Source organism: Mustela putorius, unplaced genomic scaffold (genome assembly GCF_011764305.1).
Source record: "Mustela putorius furo isolate JIRA1106 unplaced genomic scaffold, ASM1176430v1.1 tig00003853_pilon_pilon_pilon, whole genome shotgun sequence".
NCBI classification, from domain to species: domain Eukaryota; kingdom Metazoa; phylum Chordata; class Mammalia; order Carnivora; family Mustelidae; genus Mustela; species Mustela putorius.
The window spans coordinates 27,453,738-27,473,820 of record NW_025422005.1 but is presented as its reverse complement, the minus strand read 5'-3'; the positions used below and the strand labels follow the sequence as shown (position 1 = coordinate 27,473,820).

The 20,083-nt window shown below is 41.9% G+C and overlaps 1 protein-coding gene across 6 annotated transcripts in view; it reads right to left on the bottom strand.

Moving 5' to 3' along the window:
* THRAP3 (thyroid hormone receptor associated protein 3) overlaps window positions 1-20,083 on the bottom strand; it is a 75,664-nt gene that overhangs the window by 10,303 nt on the left and 45,278 nt on the right. For all 6 annotated transcript variants that reach the window (XM_045064199.1, XM_004740775.3, XM_004740778.3 and 3 more), the window contains 4 exons: window positions 8,649-8,813; window positions 3,614-4,519; window positions 1,350-2,063; window positions 250-422 (listed from right to left, as the gene is read on the bottom strand). In XM_045064199.1, coding sequence (XP_044920134.1) covers window positions 250-422; window positions 1,350-2,063; window positions 3,614-4,519; window positions 8,649-8,785 — 1,930 coding nt within the window. In that variant the 5' untranslated portion in view covers window positions 8,786-8,813. The remainder of the gene's footprint in view (window positions 1-249; window positions 423-1,349; window positions 2,064-3,613; window positions 4,520-8,648; window positions 8,814-20,083) is intronic.

The following is a 20,083-nucleotide window of genomic DNA, read 5'->3' as shown; positions in this document are numbered from 1 at the left end:
GAAGGATTTTACCTCTTCTCACGATCACAGGTTACTAGCATTTCGTAATCTTCAACACTGTAATTAAAAAATGGAAACTCCTCCTTGGAAGGAATTTCCTTCGAACCAGTCCCTAGCTTCAAAGGCGCTTTTGATGAGATAAAGAGGCCTGAAAGGCTCCCTTACGCACCCAGTCATCATTGTGCTTGTAGCAGAGGAAATGAAGCCCGCAGAAAGGGCGCTCGCAGCAGGCTCGGGGTGTGCACTCACCTTTCACATGGTGAACGATGGTCACTATGTGCTGGGCAAACAGTTCAGAGGGGCTCCGCTGGGACTGAGCTGACTGTATGTGCTGGAAAATGGAACGAAATTCCTGTTCCTTTTTGTTGCTATGGACTAGATCCCGACAAAGCTTGCGTTCCTGAGCCAATAAGCCACTGGGTCTGGAAAAGAAACATAGGGAGGCCCAGTGTAACAAGATATACAGAAAGTCCAAACATTTAAACCCTAAAAAAGCAATGCTTTTCTCCCCGAGAGTTTAAAATTTACCCACAAAGTTACTTTTTGCTTCCCACCAAAGTTCAAAGTAACCTCAAGGGACCATAACGATGGGAAAGGAAGGTTAAGGGCATCCAAAATCTCTCTCCCCTTTTCTCAGTGGGAGTCCTTAACAGGAACAAATGGGCAGGGGGATGTACTGAACCTCAGTGAGTCTTGTTTTCGGAGTCACTGAGCTTTTAACACACACAACAAACCAAAGAGTATTTTAAAAGATCAACTAGCTTGGCCAGCCAGGACCACTCAGTGAAGTGGGATGTGGCCAGAATGCTGCTCAGGTGTACTTCCCACTGGCAGTACAGCTTTTGCCCCAGGTACAAAACACAGTCAGCCAGGGCCTCCTTACTCTGCTCAAGTTGGGCCAGGCAACTCTCCCCTGCCCCTGCCCCAACTTTAAAACTGTTACATTATGTGATGGAGGTGTGTAATAACAGACTTCAGTAACCTAGCTAGGAATGGAAAAATGGATTCTGGACAGCTCCACAAGGCAAAATCATCTTAAACACATTTAAGGGAAAAAATGGGATGATGGCAAGTAGGGTAATGGATAGAGGTCAAGAGGTGGGGGGACCCAACACCCAGAAAGCCAGTCACTAAAAGATGCTTTATCACCCCTGTGATACGGTCCCTAACATACAACTGCTCAGTGACACATTAATTCCAGAAACAGGTGAACATTATCAGCACTGAAACTTGGACAGCAGGAGAAATACAAGAGGGGCCTGTCCTGGTTCCAGAACATCCTCAGGAAGAGGGGTTAGGAGATGCCCCTTAGCCCACTAAAGCCCTGAGGTTCAATGACTACATCTCACCTTGCAAGGTCCTCATCAAAAGAGTCCATCCGGACATTGACCTGGGCCTCTCGAGTAATGGAAAAGGAAGACTTCCCTGTGGAAAAGTCTCCTTTGGCTCCTAGCTTCTCTCGGCTCTCAGAGGTCTTTCTCGGGGGAGGTGATGAGTTTTTCTCCTGGACTGCTTTGTAAGCGGTCACTCGGAAATTCTTTTCAGGCACAAACCCCCTGTGCCCACTTTCGGTTCTCTTGGGTCCTCCCCGATCCTCCTTCTTGGATCTCTCTGAGAAAGATTCCTCCTCCAGCTCCTCTGTTTTCCTCTGCTTTTCCTTCCCTGGAGGTGCATATACCAGGCCCTCCCATTTGCCTGACTTCTCCTCCTCCTGGTTTTTGTTTGCCCCTGCTAGGGCTTTCGACATAAATTTGGGTTCATCATCAAACTCCGATTCCTTCCTTCCCTTAGCTTTGTCCTTATCTTGATCATCCATGTCTTCCTTATGGAAGTCTGCCATCTTCTTCTCAAAGTCATCTCGAAGCTTATACCTTTTGGGAGACTGGCTACCCCGAAAAGACTTGTCGGTATCAGTTTTGGGAGCAAATGGATCAGATTTCATTTTCGCATCACCCAAGCCCGTGTCAGAGAAGCTCCCTTTCTCTTTCATTTTCTCTTTATCGGTATTTGTTTGTTTCTGTTCCTTATCTTTTCCATTCTCTGTCTTCTGCTCATCTAGGTACCTATTTATAAAAACACAAGGGAGACACAAAAGAGGCCCCTTAAGCAACCTGATCTAAAATAGCACCATCTGGTCTTGTGTTTTTGATTCTTTGAACAAACATGTCTTGTGGATTCCAGTGTTACCAAAGGACTTTCTACTTGATTACTTTCTAGTAATTTCTGAAAAGCAGCCTTTCACAGATCTATGAACTTGGATGCCATTTAAGAGAAAAATACACGGTCCATAGAGTTGTGTTACAAGAGCAACCCAAAAGAAAACAGCAAAAGTAATTTTTAGGATACTAAAAAACAAAAACCTACTTACCTGTAAGTGGTCTAGGAAAAAAAAAATTAAGGTCTTATCCAACCTTCACTCAGTCACTTAAAATCTGCTTTCAGCAAAGTTAACATAGAATGTTCAACCTTGGACTGATTTTGCTTTTATACAACTCACATTTGGAAATACAAGTCTCAAAAAGAGACTTCATGTTTGCTTCAAGTCACCTAGAAGATCTAAATATGAAATATACTGTGAACACAAATAAAAACAAAATACAAGTTAATTGGGGGAAGGGGACAGAAACCATCCTACTCGTTCTTATGGAAAAGCAGAGCTCATGCCCGAGTCTCCTAATGAGACTCCCAGTTCTGGCAGGGAACCACACCTACACTTTAAAGCAGAGTCACTGAAGATTGGAAAAGTACACAGGCTGAACATCTCATCTGTACCATTAATGATGAAAGTCTAATCGAGTTATAGTGGCACTGCTATGGCAAAGAAGAATCGAAGGACAGGAGGACATCAAAGAATATGCTAATAAGGAAATGGGGAGGGGGTGGAACCACCTGCCCAGTAAATTCCTCTTAACAACCTAGTCCCCATACAACTTCCCTGTTAAGTCTCTGCCATCCCAATCCATCCAACCGCACAAACAAAGATTCAGGTTCCAACTCACCATGTCCCCCAGAGCAGAAAGACAGAAGCACAGTCACGTCCTCTCCTAACACGCAGCCTGGTCGGCTTCTACTGGGACACACACCCACCTTGTGATTTTAAAACAAGGGCTTCCTGGACTAAGCCTTGGGCTTTCCCATTCTGCCCAGTCTCCTCAACTGGAGAGTGTGAGGGTACGAGGTGTAGTTCTTCACCATGATGGGCTGATGCAGATCGATCACAGTAGATGGTGGGTCCTACAGGGTCTAACAGCTCCAATGGGCATTCATTTTGGCAAAGACCGTGTTTTTTTTTTTTTTTTTTGATAGCTGACCCACAAATCTCTACTGTTCTCTGGCTTATATTGGTAGAATCCAAGGCAAATTTTATATGTGAAAACATCATTGCAGAGCAGTCTAAAACAACTTTATGCTGCAATACAAATTCAGGAAGGTAGGAAAGCTAGAGTTAAGCTAAAGGTTTCCTTGGGTGGTGTTTTCAAGTTTGCTAATGTGAAGTTTAGGAAACAGGGATTACCTTATTACCATTCATCACAGAGCTCTGAGATCACATTACAATTAAGCTGCCAGCTGGGGAGGCAGGAACACCACCAGGGAGGGGAAACAAGACACTTGCCTCTTTGTGTAGGCTGCTCCTCCTGGAGCAGATGCCTCCTCCTTCTGAGACGAGCCGTACGTGGAGCCAGTGGCTGGTGGACTCTTACCCACAGGGCTCTTTTTGGATGGACTCAAGGACCCAGAGCCATGATCGAATTGACCTTGGTGTGTCCCAGCCTGGTACCCAGCACCACTCTGCAGAGTTGAGCCCATCTGGGACGTGTTGGAAAGCGGAGGGCTGGGTTTTGGCACAGGGCTTGGACGGGGTGAGCGCCGCCTCACCACCACCGACTGGAGTGGGCTTTTAAGAGCAGGGCTTCGCTCCCGGGGGCTCAACTCAGAAACGGCAGAGGCCCGTGATGCAGAACCAGCACTGTATGTGGTGGCATCTGGCCATGCTTTCGAACTGTCAGATGCTTTTGTATCTTGAGAGGTGCCTCCAGAGAACGTCTGTTCCTTGGCCTCGTCTCCTTGGTTATCCCCGGCAGCCTGAGATGGCCGGCTATCCTTTGAAGAGGACTTTTTCTCCTTTGTGGACTTGCGCTTGGAAGATTCCACTCGGCTGTGGTTGGAGGAAGAACGAGAGGATGAGGAGCGCCTTGACCTGTCAGAGGAAGACTTATCGGAGTTTCTAGAATGGCTCCTGGATCTTGGTGAAGGGGACCTTCTCTTTGGGGACCGGGATCGGGAACGGCCCCGACGAGGACTATATGCTTGCCGGTAATTCTGCCAATTGGAGCGGTAGTTTCCATAGCCACCTCGGTTATACTGGCCCCACGGATAAAAGCCTCTGTTGCGCCCACGGAAATAATAGGGCCTTCTATAGCCTCTGTTGTGACCTCGGAAATCCCGATTCTGATACACTCTTGGGTGATTTCTCTCTCTGTTATGAGCTGGAGAATATGATCTGGAACGAGACCTAGAACTGAAAAGGGGGATGGGGGAAATATTTGAATTTTTGACACAAGCCCTTTTATTTAAGAAATACCTGCCAACAAAGAGGTACAGTTTCAAACCTTGTTCTTAGGTATTTTATTTTCAGTTTTGTTCTCAAAGAAACAAACTTAAATATTTAATTCCACTGCTGACCCACATTAAGTGCAAACATATAGATAAAAATCATTTTCACCAATGATCCACTGAGACCGCTTCACTACTACCACAGCACGTTTCATTTTTTCTTTCTTTTTTCTTTTTTTACTGTAGCACATTTTAAACAGATATCAAATGTTCTTAATATAGTAAGCTAAACAAAGCCATTTTAATTAAAGTATACAAGTTGCTTTGAGTTTCACAGTGGCGCTAACGGTCCCCTAAATCCCCGGAAGTCAGGAAGAACACAAGCTCGGGTCTGCAGACCGGGGCAGGCTGTGCAGGTCCTTCAGCCCCTCCACTGGTATAACTTTCTACTCCTCATCCCATTTAGCCCTCTCTGTCTGTGCAGGGTTATTTTCTTAGAGTCCACTAGGACCTGGGATTGTAAATATGTAGTCCCAAGCAAAGAACACTTAAATAGGAACTTGGAGAATGCAACTTCCAAAGCTTTAAAGAATTCACTGAAATCAGATCAGCAAAATAAATAAATAAATAAAGGTTTTGGTGGTTTTTTTTTTTTTTTTTTTTTTTTTTTTTTTTTTTACTGAGAACCTGGATATGGTCTCACTACTCAGGTCTGAGTTTCTGTTGCGGAACACAAGATCCTACACCTGGGTGCCACAAGAGGGCACCATGTGATCACAAGACACCCAAGCACACAAGTTAACATAAGAAAACTATAAAATCAGCCCTCTTCCAGCATCACCACCCACATTTCTTTCCAGCCAACCTAAAGCCTAGTGTTGTGTTCTTCTTCATTCAACAGTATGGAACCCTAATAGAGCAAAGGCACATTTCCAGAACCACAGGGATTCAACAGTGACCTAACTTTGTAAACATTTCATGCTTATGAATGCTAGGCTTGTCAATGCTAGGGAGCATGTTAGGGAGCTTCGAATGCTAGGGAACTTCATTTCCACCAAAAAGCCAAAAGCTGTTATCTGTTGGGTGTAAAAATCCACTGGGGTCCTTGTATACCCGATGTGCCTTGTCAACTGAGACACAGATCTTTCATACTAACCACTACTCCTGAACAGTTAGATAAAAATATGTAAAATTATTAGAGAAGTCTTTCCAAAAATACTTTCTTCATACATAGTAGGATAAAACCCTTTGGCTAATCAACAGCACTTTCCATATTAGACCTAACTAGGAACAGATACATTCTGTTTGCCTGTTTTATAAATAACTACATTTAGCAAATGTGACAGGTCTTAACTCAACAATGGTGTTTTTAAAAAGAAACTTACATTTAATTTAATCTAAAGAAGATAAGGTGGAATTGGTCTTCCACTCCTTATTACCCATGGTGTTCAGGTTCTTTACCTACCCCAAGAACAACAGTGACTGGCAAAAATGCATCCTATTATTGGTTGTTAACGGTTGCTATTCAGGTACAATTAAAAAACAAAAACAAAAACTTACCTTCCATACTTTTCATTCGAAAACAGTAACAATATAAGAAAAGAAGGAAGAGGCAGATGCAGGCTATGAAACTGAACATGACCCGATTAAATGGCTATACTCGAGAGAGGTGATGCACCACCAGCACTAAGGAGGGTTTAATTCATGTTCCCATCCTCAGAGGCTACTGCTGCTTCTGTCACCAACTACTAGAGGGCCCTGTGGCATACTGCATCCAAAACCCGCAGTCACTGCACTGATGCAGGAACATGAGTCTCTGCAGATTGCAAATGAAGTTATTTACGAGAAGTCACTTAAAAGGATACGGTCTGTGAAATACAAGGAAACAATCAATTTTCTCCAATTCTGTAGAACTCAGCAGTTAAGTTAATTTAAAGGCATGGTTTCTCAAACTCTCTGGATAGTATACTTTCCTTATAGGAGAGGGAAAATAAAAGAAAAAAAAATCATGGAACAAATACGCCAGAAATAAAAATTGAACATCCAGTGGCAAATTCATCTGTTTCTAAAAAACAGAGATGTCAGACTAGAATCGAGTATGAAAACATGTTTTTTAGTGGAGAAATTCCTTCAAGATAACAATCTTCTCAGTATAAAAGACAGCACATGAAGTGGCTCTAGGCCTACCCCCACACATACTGCCCAAGATATTTTCCCCTCATTTGCCAAGTCAATGACCATGCCAAATAATCTGTAGAGGAAGAAGAGATCTGTCTAGACAGATCTGCCCAGAATCCCAGTTATCACAGATACTTCAGAGCTTGTTAGCATTTTTCACGCTGGTTTGTGTCAGTTCAATTTTGTCACTCAGTTTTGGTTGTATTAGCCTCTTGTTTTTGAGCCAGTTACTTGATTTCCATTCACTCGATTAAGTTTTAAAGTTACCTTTCAGAACCAACTGAGATAAACTGAAATTTAAATGGCCCAAATCTAAAGACTCTAGGTGCAAGGCAGGAGTTACAAAAAGCCACTGCTCAATCCCCCATCTTGATAGCAACTTCCTAAGGTAGATATAAATGTATTTAGTGGGCTCCCTCTTCTTTTTCCGGAGAGGTAAAAGGTGGGATAGAATTTTACTTATATGGATTCTCACACAAATGGGCAACAACCTCTATTTAGCCTACGTTTGAAGTAAGTTTAGTATAAAAATGCATGCCCAAAAACCAAAGAGGAGAAGAAAGGCTAGGACTCATTACCTTCAAGGTGTAATGTTATCTTTAAAAATAAAAAATCTAGTGTTTCTTTTGTTTGAGGGAGAGACTCATTATATTCTACCTTCTTATCAGAATCATTAATATTTACGGCCGCCAACTTTTTATTCACCCTCTGGTCTGAAATTAATTTTCAGGGAGGTCTCTTACAGATTCCGTTTAAGAATCAACTTGTTCTCATCACTTCTTGGCCTTCTGGCTAGGATCAAGTGAAGAATTAACTTGTTCTTGTTGGGAGGAAAGAAAAAAAAAAAAGAATCCCACCAACCATCTCTTTAAAACATTTTTAGGAATACTACAAGACTACGGGAATAAAGAATGCAGCTTAATAACTACTATTCCTATGGTTTATTTTAAATTTCATAATCAGTTCATTTAACAAAAGAACTCTAGATACTCGCAAAATAAAGAATGGAGGGGGTGGGGGGGTCCCCAAGTGGTGAGACTGAGAAATTATCTCCCTGCCTGGTGCGATTCTGACAAAAATAACAAAAATTGTGCACATTATCCCCCTTTGGTAGTTAAATACAACACCATTCACATGTAGAAACTTGTATATACTAAAAGGTTCTTGTCTACTCAAAAGAAAATTAAAACAGTTTTAAAGACTAAAAAACCCAACTCCCAACACATGAAAAGAGGAAAGGCGTTGGAGGGTTAGCATCCTATTCTAAGACATAACTACAATAGGGAAATCCACCTAAAGATGTCAATACTGGCTAAATTAAAGAATACTGGCAACAAATTACAAAGAATTCTTTGTATACTTAGGCACAGTGATGTCTACAAGAGTGACTTTTGAATAGCTTTGCTGTGGTTTACCAGACAGACACTGCTTATTAGTAACTGGCACATCGGGTATATGCAAACGATTCCCATTAAGTTTTTAAGGTTTAATTATGTTAAGAGTTAATAAGGTTGCTTTCCTCACAATGTCGGTCATACTATTAATCCTCTTAGCTATCTTTTCTTTGCCGATGATGCATATAAACTTTGGTCCAAAGCCTCCAGGAAAAAACAATCAGGTGTAGAGATTTGAAGCAAGCAGCTCAGATAAAAACAAAATGCTCTTCCTTCCAAAGTAGATGAGAAATAGTACATGCTGGCAGAGGAGAAAAGGAATTAGGCAAACAGCATGGCACTCAACGGTGATTTGGATTCGCAGCATTTCAATAAACCTGTAATATCTTACAGCCCATTATCCCTCTGCCTTAAGCCAACCCACTCCAACTGAAACTCATAGAAAGAATCCAGCAAAAGCTCTTCAGACACCCACAATGATCGATGCAATGGTTATCCTGATACACAATCACATCCCCTTACCTCAGCCTGCGTTTCCTTGAACGAGAGACAGATCGACTTCGGGACCGAGACTTTGAAAATGAACGAGAACGAGATCTTGATGCAGATCTTGAGCGGGAAGAGCGAGATCCAGACTTGGATTTGTTTGTTTTTGACATCTCTGAAGAGGTCACTTTTCAGTTACACCTAAAATAAGAAAACAGATTCAAACAAATGACGGAATACCTTTGCAAAGTTGACCTTCTCTGGACACTTAGAAACAATTAAACACACACACACATACACACAAAACAACTGATTAAAAACACTTTGCCCTTTTACCAAGAGGGATTTCTATGTTAACTGTACATCAATTAACAAGAAAACTTTTTTAGGGACACCTGGCTGACTCAGTTGGTAGAGCACGCAACACCTGATCTCAGGGTTTGTGAGTTTGAGTACCGTGTTGGGCCTGGGGCCTACTTTAAAAAACAATTTTTCTTGGGGCGCCTGGGTGGCTCAGTGGGTTAAGCCACTGCCTTCGGCTCGGGTCATGATCTCAGGGTCCTGGGATCGAGTCCCGCATAGGGCTCTCTGCTCAGCAGGGAGCCTGCTTCCCTTCCTCTCTCTCTGCCTGCCTCTCTGCCTACTTGTGATCTCTGTCTGTAAATAAATAAATAAAATCTTAAAAAAAAAAGGCAAAAACAATTTTTCTTTTTAAAGGAGGGATTTCTAAGCAGTACAGTCCCAAACAGTTCAAGCCACAGCAGCAAATGGAAAATCTGATCTGTAGCCCTGATTTGGGAACAAAATGAAACAATGACAACAGTGAGAGGAGCTACCAATGATTTGGTATACAGTCATTGTCAATAAGCACACAAATTTTTCAGACTAAGTCAACTGTTAAAAGTATTGAAACCTGAGGCAGGTTTCCCAATTCTAAGAAAGAAAACCCTATGCAATGGGATCTTGGTTACTAAGTACATGGCAACATTTGACCATTTTCTACTCCCTGGGACTTAAAGTCATGAGGCAAATCCGTAACATTTAATTCCAAGAAAAAGATGAAGAAAATGTCACAGAACAACAAATGGGACTGGGGAAAACTGATAGCTACATGCAAAAGAATAAAACTGGATGACTTTCTTCTTATACCACACACAAAAATAAACTCAAAATGGATTAAAAGGACCTAAATGTGAGACCTCAAACCCTAAAAATCCTAAAAGAGAGCACAGGTAGTAATTTCTCTGACACTGGCTATAGCAACGTTGTTCTAGATGGGCCTCCTGAGATGAGGGGAAACAAAAGCAAAAATAAGCTATTGGGACTCCATCAAAATAAAGAGCTTCTCCACAGTGAAGCAAACAATTAATAAAACAGAAAGACAACCTACTGAATAGGAGATGAGATCTGCAAATAATGTATGTGATAAGTAGTATCCAAAATATACAAAGAACTCATACAACACATACACACAAACATACACAACCATTAAAAAATGGGCAGAAGAGGGGCTCTTGGGTGGCTCAGTGGGTTAAAGCCTCTGCCTTTGGCTTGGGTCATGATCCCAGGGTCCTGGGATCAAGCCCCGCATCAAGCTCTCTGTCAGCAGGGAGCCTGCTTCCTCCTCTCTCTCTGCCTGCCTCTCTGCCTGCTTGTGATCTGTCAAATCAATAAATAAAATCTTAAAAAAAAAAAAAATGGGCAGAAAACAGAACATATTTCTCCAAAGACAGACAGATGGCCAAGAGACAAAGGAAAAGATGCCCAACATCACTCACCATCAGGGAAATGCACATCAAAAACCACAGTGAGGTATCACCTCACACCTGTTAGAATGGGTAAAATAAAAAACACTAGAAACAACAAGGGTTGGTGAGGACATGGAGAAAAAGGAACCTTTGTGTGCTGTGGTGGGAATGCAAGCTGGTGCAGTCACTGTGGAAAACAATATGGAGGTCGCTCAAAAAAATTAAAAATAAACTTACCATATGATTGAGTAATTCCACTACTGGGTATTTACCCTAAGAATATGAACACACTAATTCAAAAAGACCTGGGCACCTCTATGTTTATTGCAGTAAAATTTAAAACAGCTAACATATGGAAATAACCCAAGTGTCCATCAACAGATGGCTAAAACGATGTGGATGAGGCACCCGGGTGGCTCAGTGGGTTAAGCATCCCACTCCTGATTTCAGCTCAGGTCATGATCTCAGGGTCTTGGGCTCCGTGCTCAGTGGACAGTCTGCTTGAGACTCCCTCTCCCTCTGCCCCTCCCCACCCCCTTCTCTCCAAATAAATAAATAAATAAATAGATAAATCTCTAAACAAAATGTATCATCAAATACTCTAATACCATGGTGGCAAGGACTACATCCTGTAAAATACAGAGTATCAATCCATAACCACAGTACTAAGGTAATTTATAAAGTGAAGAGCTGTCACTTTCCTTTACCTCTTCTTTAGCATCAAGGGTCAACCTTCTTTCAGGTTTCCTATGAAAAAACAGAATTGCCTTTTCCTTTGTTTACCTCCTCCGCAGGAATGAATAGAGAGCCTCAGAGCTGCCCTGACAAGTTTGCTGGGTTTGGTCTGCGAGGTACGCTTCATCAAGCCAATTCACATACCCTCCTTTATACCCTACCACAACTCTGGGCATCTTCCAAGGAGCAAGAAGTTGAAGTGCTACAGCACATGTCTATCAAAGACCAGGAAGAACAAGGGCTCTGTCAAAACCCACAAAGCTAGTTAACAGCCAAACCAGGCCAAAATTCCAGAGCTTATTCTATCACACATCCCTGCCTCACTGCTTTGCTTAAGAGTCTCTTACAACAACGTCCTGGCTTGGGAAGGGAAAATGATTATCAGCAAACATTTCACCCTCCCTTACCTCTTGGATTTTGTTATTCAGATCTCAGCTCAAAAGCCATCTCCTTAGAGGTTTGCCTAGCCACACAATCAAAAGTAGCCACCCAGTCCTTCTCTAGGGTACTCCAGGTTATAGGGGAAATAACCATAACCATGAAAAAGAGACCTGATTTAGAGAATGACGGAGAAACTGCTAGGAAGCCAGAGACAAAGGGTAGTGAGTAAGACATTGCCAAATGAGGATGCCAAAGACCTAGAGTCTAAACCCTGCTGAAGGGACTGAACTGCTGTGTGCTTCAGCAAGGTCAAAGGGCTTTCCACCTGATGATGTTTTTTGGCAGTGGCATCATTATGCAAAGCCAGGGTAGAGGATTAAGTTATTCAGGGATAGGAGGTGGAGGTTTAACCAAGCAATTTACAGAAATTAAGTACAGAAAATGCATTTTGTTTTTCTGGCCAGCCTTCAGGATGTTTTGGGTTTTTGGGGGGTTCAGTCCTGCTGAATGTCTTTTTTCTGTCACAAGTTTAGGGCTATCTTTGCCTCATAATATCTCTGCCCAATCTTTAATTTAAGCTTGAGCAAGAAATGAAAATCCTGGGCACCTGGGTGGCTCAGTGGGTTAAAGCCTCTGCCTTCAGCTCAGGTCATGATCCCAGAGTCCTGGGATCGAGCCCCGCATCAGGCTCTCTGCTCCACAGGGAGCCTGCTTCCCCCTCTCTCTCTGCCTGCCTCTCTGCCTACTTGTGATCTCTGTCAAGTAAATAAATAAAATCTTTAAAAAGAAAAAAAAAAAAAGAAATGAAAATCCTTTTGGATTATTCACACAACAGGTGGACAATAACAGACTTTAAAAAGAAAAAGTTCAGGGAAAAAAAGTGGCAAGTTAATGTCAAAGGAAATGCTCATTTCAACTCCCAGAAATCAGAAAATTAAGAAGCTAATTTTCAGGGGCACCTGGGTAGCTCAGATAGTTAAGCATCAGCCTTCACCTCAGGTCATGGTCTCCAGGTCCTGGGATCGGAGCCCTGCACTGGGCTCCCTGCTCAGTGGGAAGTCTGTGCTCTCTCAAATGAATAACTAAAATCTTTTTTTAAAAGATTTTTATTTATTTATACTTGAGAGAGAGAGATCACAAGCAAAGAGCAGGGGAGGGGCTCAATCCCAGAACACCAGAATCATGACCTGACCCGAACCCAGGTACCCCTCAAATGAAGTTTTTTTAAATAAATAAATAAATAAAAGCTAATTTCATTAAGAAGAAAATGTTGTTACCTAAATACAGGCAGCACCAAACTTAACATTTCTACATGTATTAAACTTACTAGAATTGATAAGTATGCTTAAGAGTCACAATACTGTGATACACCCTCACTCCCACTCCTGGAACTTTTAAAATGTGAACTGAAACTAATTTTAAAAACATCATTAGGGCGCCTGGGTGGCTCAGTGGGTTAAGCCGCTGCTTTCAGCTCGGGTCATGATCTCAGGGTCCTGGGATCGAGTCCCGCATCGGGCTCTCTGCTCAGCAGGGAGCCTGCTTCTCTCTCTCTCTGCCTGCCTCTCCATCTACTTGTGATTTCTCTCTGTCAAATAAATTAAAAAACAAAAAAAAAAACAAAAAAAAAAACATCATCATTATACCATGAGAAGTGGAATAACTTTGGATGATACAAAAACACAGCTGGAAATAATCAATGAATCATTTAACTCATTCAAGAGGATGCTAGCTAGTGGATAAACACTTAAATTAAAATTAAAGCGGATCTGGGGTGCCTGGGTGGCTGAGTCAGTTAAGTGTCACTCAGCTCATGTCATGATCTCAGAACTGTGAGACTGACATGACTGGGTGTGGAGCCTGCTTGAGAGTCTGTCTCTCCCTCTGGGTCACCCCTCCTTAAAAAAAAATGTAAACCAGATTTGATCCTTGCCTTCATGGAGCTTATAGTCTAGAGGTGCTGAGAGACAACAAATATGCAACCAACCAAAAATGTAATTACAAATTCTGGTAGGTACTACAAGACAAAGATGATATAATGTTAAATGTATACAGTACAGTTGTGACTTATTTAGATAAGATGGTCAAGAGGTATTTAAGCTGTCACCTAAAGACGAACAAAGATCAAGTTACATGAAGAGAAAGGGAAAGAGGTGTCCAAAGGCAGTAAGTTTTTTTCCTCTCTCTTTTTAAAGATCTTATTTATTTATTTGACAGAGACAGACACAGTGAGAAAGGGAACACAAGCAGGGGGTGTGGAAGAGGGAGAAGCAGGCTTCCTGTTGAGCAGAGAGCCTGATATGGGGCTCTATCCCAGGACCTTGGGATCACAACCTGAGCCAAAGGCAGATGACTAATGACTGAGCCACCCAGGCGCCCCAAGTTTTTTCTCTTGATATACATACATATACTTTTTTTTTTTTTAAAGATTTTATTTATTTATTTGACAGACAGAGATCACAAGTAGGCAGAGAGACAGGCCGGGGTGTGGGCGGGGGATACAGGCTCCCCGCTGAGCAGAGAGCCCGACACGGGCCTCGAACCCAGGATCCCGGGATCATGACCCGAACTGAAGGCAGAGGCTTTAACCCGCTGAGCCACACAGGCGCCCCAGCATACATACACTTCTTAGTATAAGATGGGGACAATCATTAGTAAAGCCATTTGATCAAGTAAGTAAAATCCATTCAAGACAACTCTCAATTCTCTTTTGAAGACTTTTAGATGTCACCATGATTACACATACCTTTTCCTCTATCATTTCTTTCATGTCCACGTCCTACAAATATATTGGGAAGTGAGAAAAACAAACACCCCGTGCAAATCAATGTGGCACCTTTTCACATGTTATGGGTACCGAGCATTTGATTTCTGTTCAAACCAGAATTTCCCCAAAAAGAAGTTTTGCTTTTTCATCAAAGCCCCCCATTCCTAGAGAGGCTGTTTCATTTAGAATATTATAAAACAAGTCAGGTCCCTACAGAAGGACTATGGTATAACATAGGCTCAGGGGAAAACATGTCCCCTCAAACACAATTTGGGTAAAACCTTCTCACATTTAAGATAAGGTAGTCATGCTCCTACACCAGATTATAAAAGAATCCACCAACTGAACAAGTAGCAATCAACAGTTATGATTAAGTGCCCAGCATGTTAAGGATGCAGAAATATAGGACCTGATTCCTCACCTCCTATAGTCAGGGGCCTGGTATGATCGAGTCTCAAACTCTCCAACACTCTTCAGACAATGTGGTAACATATCCCCATTACTACCTTGTTAATGTCAATTCGTTGTGTCTTCCTTCACTGGGATACTCAGAGCTTAAGAGTAAGTATACAAAGGTGGCCTAATATAGACTATTACTGCATCTGAAAATTTCTTTCTGGAAAGCCATACCAAGCACACACTGGCCTGAGTCTCAAGTCACTAAACCCGGATGTCTTTTCTCATACACCCTTCTGCAAGACCCCTCCTATACTCTGTATGTATTTACACTATTGTTTTCGTTCTTTTCTCCTCCAACCTTTCCTTTAAAACCCAAGAGAAGAATTTCAAACACCCTTTTGAAATCACTTCAGATACGAACCTGTCACTTGGAGTTAAGGTTCCCTTTAAGCTGTTCCTGCAGAGCCACCTGAGAGCACAGGTCCCAGAGCCATCAGCTCTTTCAAAGCCCAAGCCTTCTCCACCAGAACAATTTCTCTAATTACCAAGCAGATCAATGGGCCTTGGAAGAACAGATGCATTTTATTTAAAATGAAGATCTTAAGAGACATAATTATGGCTTTTATATCATTAAAATACATCTTACTTTTCAACCCCAAAACAAGAATATTGGCAGACAAAGCCAAAGCAAACTTCTCTAAATCAAAAACTCTCAACGAGGGGCACCTAGGTGGCTCAGTGGGTTAAGGCCTCTGCCTTCGGCTCGGGTCATGATCTCAGGGTCCTGGGATCAAGCCCTGCTTCAGGCTCTCTGCTCAGCGGGGAGCCTGCTTCCCTTCCTCTCTCTGCCTACCTCTCTGCCTACTTGTCAGATAAATAAAATAAATAAATAAATAAATAAATAAAATCTGTCAAATAATAAATAAAATCTTTTAAAAAAAACAAACACCTCTCAACAATAAGGAAGAATTAAATTATTCCTTTTCCCTTCTCACCCCAGATTTTGTTTTCATTGTCCCTAGTAATTAGGCCAGCATTATCTTGGCAATTGTTAGGTATCTGCTGAATTCACCAGAATAAACATTATGGGAGTATTTATCCCATCGCCAGAATGCTGCAGGTAGCCTGAGAGGTCACACTTGTCAGGACTTTGGGTTCCTAAAACTAAGTAGTGCCAAATATAACCTCAAAACACTAAGGTTGGGGTTCCAACCTTAGCAGCACCAAATGACCAAGCTATATATATACCACACAACTATCCTTCAATCCATAAATACTTGGTTCATATTTTAAAAGTCTTCTTGGACTTTACCTTTACAGAAAAAGGATTTACTAGTCAAGTAAACAAAAACTAAAGGCAAACATACTACGACCTGAAACAAAATGGTAACATCAAGCAGACCCAAAGCCTTCCTAGTAAGTCCTTTAAAGCTTTCGAAACCCACGGACAGATAGGTAAATGGAGTTGGCTGAGGGACTAACGCACGCCCGTGATGAAGTCTAATCTCTGGCTATCTGCATCTACACTGCTTGAAGGGCTCCCCCACTGTAATTTCGTGTCTAGAGAGGGCTTTGCTTGAACAGACTATACTTTTTTTCTCTTCTCATTCCCGTATCAAATTTACTATCTCGCAGAATACTCCATTTCTCCAAGAGAGCAGATTCACAACATTTTACACCGTGTTGAACTCTCATTTCAACGTACACATTACAACCAATTTGAGACCAAAGTACGAGCTGCTATTCTGATGAACAGCAGCCTCTTTTTCTAGCACCAGCAGCTTCCTTGCAGCAGTGAGGCATACAGAGGTGCCTGTATGTTATTAGACTGTATTAACATCATGAAGCTTTCATTACTAGAATACATTTCATTACTAGAATACATTCTTCCTCCAAGCACTCATGACAGAAAACCCAAGTTTTAATTCAAGAAAGCGAGAGTGTTACAAAGGAAGAACACTTTTTTTTTTAAATTTTATTTATTTATTTGACACAGAGAGAGAGAGAGAGATAACAAGTAGGCGGGGGTCACAAGTAGGCAGGCTCTCTGAGCAGAGAGCCCGATGTGGGGCTCAATCCCAGGACCCTGAGATCATGACCTGAGCCAAAGGCAGAGGCCCAATCCACTGAGCCACCCAGGCGCCCCGGAAGAACACTCATTTTAATGTTTAATTTGGGTTACAGGACCTAAGTAAGCTCTAAACCTAGACAATTTCAGGTCAGGATCAGTAAATATCACCTTCTAAGTGCAAAGTAAGAGAAAACTAATGGTCAAAACAGACAAGAATAATCACCTATAGAAATCTTCCCCAAAATCAGTCCTCCAAAAGGAAGTGCAAGAATCTTATGAACAGGGCGCCTGGGTGGCTCAGTTGGTTAAGCAGCTGCCTTCGGCTCAGGTCACGGTCCCGAGTCCTGGGATAGAGTCCCGCATCAGGCTCCCAGCTCCATGGGGAGTCTGCTTCTCCCTCTGACCTTCCCGCCTCTCATGCTCTCTCTCACTGTCTCTCTCTCAAATGAATAAATAAAATCTTTAAAAAAAAAAAAAAAAAAAGAATCTTATTAGCATAAGGCTTATTAAAAATCTTCTAGGTAAGACCCTAGTTTAAAATGTAAATACTGGGCATCTGGGTGGGTCAGTCAGTTGGGGGTCTGCCTTTAGTTTAGGTCATAATCCCAAGGTTCTGGGATCAAGCCTATACAGGTCTCTCTGTGGGGAGCCTGCTTCTCTTCCCAACTCCTCTGTCAAATAAAATAAATTAAAATCTTTGATAAGGGGCGCCTGGGTGGCTCAGTGGGTTAAAGCCTCTGCCTTCGGGCTCAGGTCATGATCCCAAAGTCCTGGGATCGCGCATCGGGCTCTCTGCTCAGCGGGAAGCCTGCTTCCTCCTCTCTCCGACTGCCTCTCTGCCTACTTGTGATCTCTGTCTGTCAAATAAAAAAATAAAATCTTAAAAAAAAAAAAATATATATATAAATCTTTGATAAAAAAAAATGTAAATACCATATTATACCCTGAATACTGAAATGCATAGAACACCTATGACATACACTTATAAATATACAAGTTTTAGTCATGAATAAATATTGAAAACAGGAAACTAAAGCACAAGAATTTCCATCTTCTTGAAGTTCAAAAAAAGAGAAAGCTATGATTTTATGACCCATAACAGTCATCTGTAAGAAACCTTAAAGTATGAGACCAGAGTTCAAAGCTGAAAGTTAGCAAATAGCCCAGTGAAAGTTTCTGCCTTGGGCAACCCTCTGGGGCCCCTCTCTCTTTGGAAGCTTTGTACTAAACCCACCGAAAGAAAGAAAGTTTCTGCTTTGCTTCTGTCTAAGACAAGCTGGGATGAAAATATGTTTGTCTCTAGGAAGGTGAAGTTTACAGGATATTTAGGTTGACAATGACGAAAAGGATTTTAAACTGGGACTATCCTCTGAAGGGCTAGGATGTATTATTTCCTCAACAAGGGCCATTCAGCTACACTCATAAGGGCTCACTACTCAAGAACATTCAGTTCCTGGGGCACCTGGCTGGCTCAAAGTCAGCAGACCATGGTTGAGTCTTGATTTCCGTCAGGGTTCTAAATTAAAGCCCTACATTGGGTGTAGACCTACTGGGGGGGGGGCAAGGAGCAGCTAGCTCCACCTACTCCATATCTAGAATACATTCATAGAACATCCTTCTAACTCAGTCTAACTTACTCTCTGAATGGACCAGCCCACCAAAAAGACCACCTTAGGCAAAAAATGGCTTTCTTGATGGATGTTACCTATTGAAAACAGATTAAAGTATCTGCCCTCTGCTCAAACCATAATCCCAGGGTACTGGAAAGGAGTCCCCCATCCCGCTCCCTGCTTGGCAGGAAGGATGCTTCTCCCTCTCCCTCTGCCCCTCCCCCATACTTGTGCTCTCCCCCTCTCAATCAGACATATAAATCTTTAAAAAAGGAAGAGAAAAATGATTCCCTGGCACTTTGATTACCAGTAACAACTGCTAAAGTTTACCAAGATACGCTAGATAAGGAGCTACAAACCTTAATTACCTCATTTTTATAAACCTAAACCTCTTTAACTACTATGTTCTGAACCAGTTTTACAGAAGAGAAAACAAGGACCTGAGTTAGGTAACTCGCCTCCCGAAGTTCCAAAGCTAAATAGGTCCAAAATTCAATCATACGCTTTTCCAACATTGTGACTCACCATCACCTTACAGGTTAGCTATTCTATTTTCATATTTCAGCCATCAGTCTCTTGTGAAGCTGTTTAGTTAAAAAAAAAAAAAAATCTCTGAAGCATAATGATCTCTGGGAATTTAGTTCTTCCACCAGCAAAGCAGAAATGCTCAACAAAAGCAACCAGCTCTCTTCTCCAACCCCTATCTCTAACTTGTAACATTCCAAAAAATGGAAACATATTCTGCTTGAAACCGGCCTCAGAACTTCCAGTACAAAAAGAAATCTTTTACCAAAGACAATACGAATGTTTCTGTTATAGATCATTTGAGAGAACCTGAACAGGAAAACTACAGGCTGGTGTAGAGAACAAAGGGCTTCATGTAACAAGAGACTACTAACAAGAAACTCAAATATAACCACCTAGAATTTTTTAAATGGTCCTTGCTTGGAAAGGGGCAGCTCAACACCAGCCCTCTTCTGCGAAGATTGTCTGCTGTAGAGCTTCCATCCATCTTTAAACATGATGATAAGCTACAGGTTTTCCACAGAGGTCTAAGAGACTGAGGAGGTCTCTTTCTATTCCTAGTGTGTTGAACATTTTAATTATGAAAGTGTGTTGGGATTTTTTTTTCCCAAATGTTTTTATTGTGTCACTGAGATCATGTTCTTTATTCTATTTATACAGTTTATTCCATTAACTGGTTTTCAACGGCTATTGGAGAACACCTGCTTTTAAAACAGATCTTAAAATTATCCTCAGCTGCTTATGGGTCTCTACCGTAACTCTGAAAAAACCAGAAAAGCTCCTGAGACCTGATTCCATATGGGCCTGCCCTGGCTGTCCCTTGCCCACAACTAAGTCTCTGCTATGCCAAGAGGACAGCACACTTTTCCAGATCAGATGGCACTACATCCAATGACCATAAGGTAACCTAAGAGCGCTAACCGAATTAGTTGAACAATTCGGGACACCCAAACCAGGAGGCTACAAAATGAAGTGGCTAGAGATCCTGGTATCCACTGCATCTTCAGCACTCTGCACGGTGTGTAGCCACAGAGTGAACACTTCACATTTGCTAAATGAACTGATCCTTTCAAACTTGCTCTTCATTCTCCAAGCTCCCCACCCACACCAGCAGGAGTAACAAAAGACCAGTTGATCAAATATTAACAATACAATCCAGAATAGAATTCAGTCCATACCACAGCCCTAATCATGCCTGCTAAACTGAAAGTTGAGATCACTCTTAACCGTTCTAC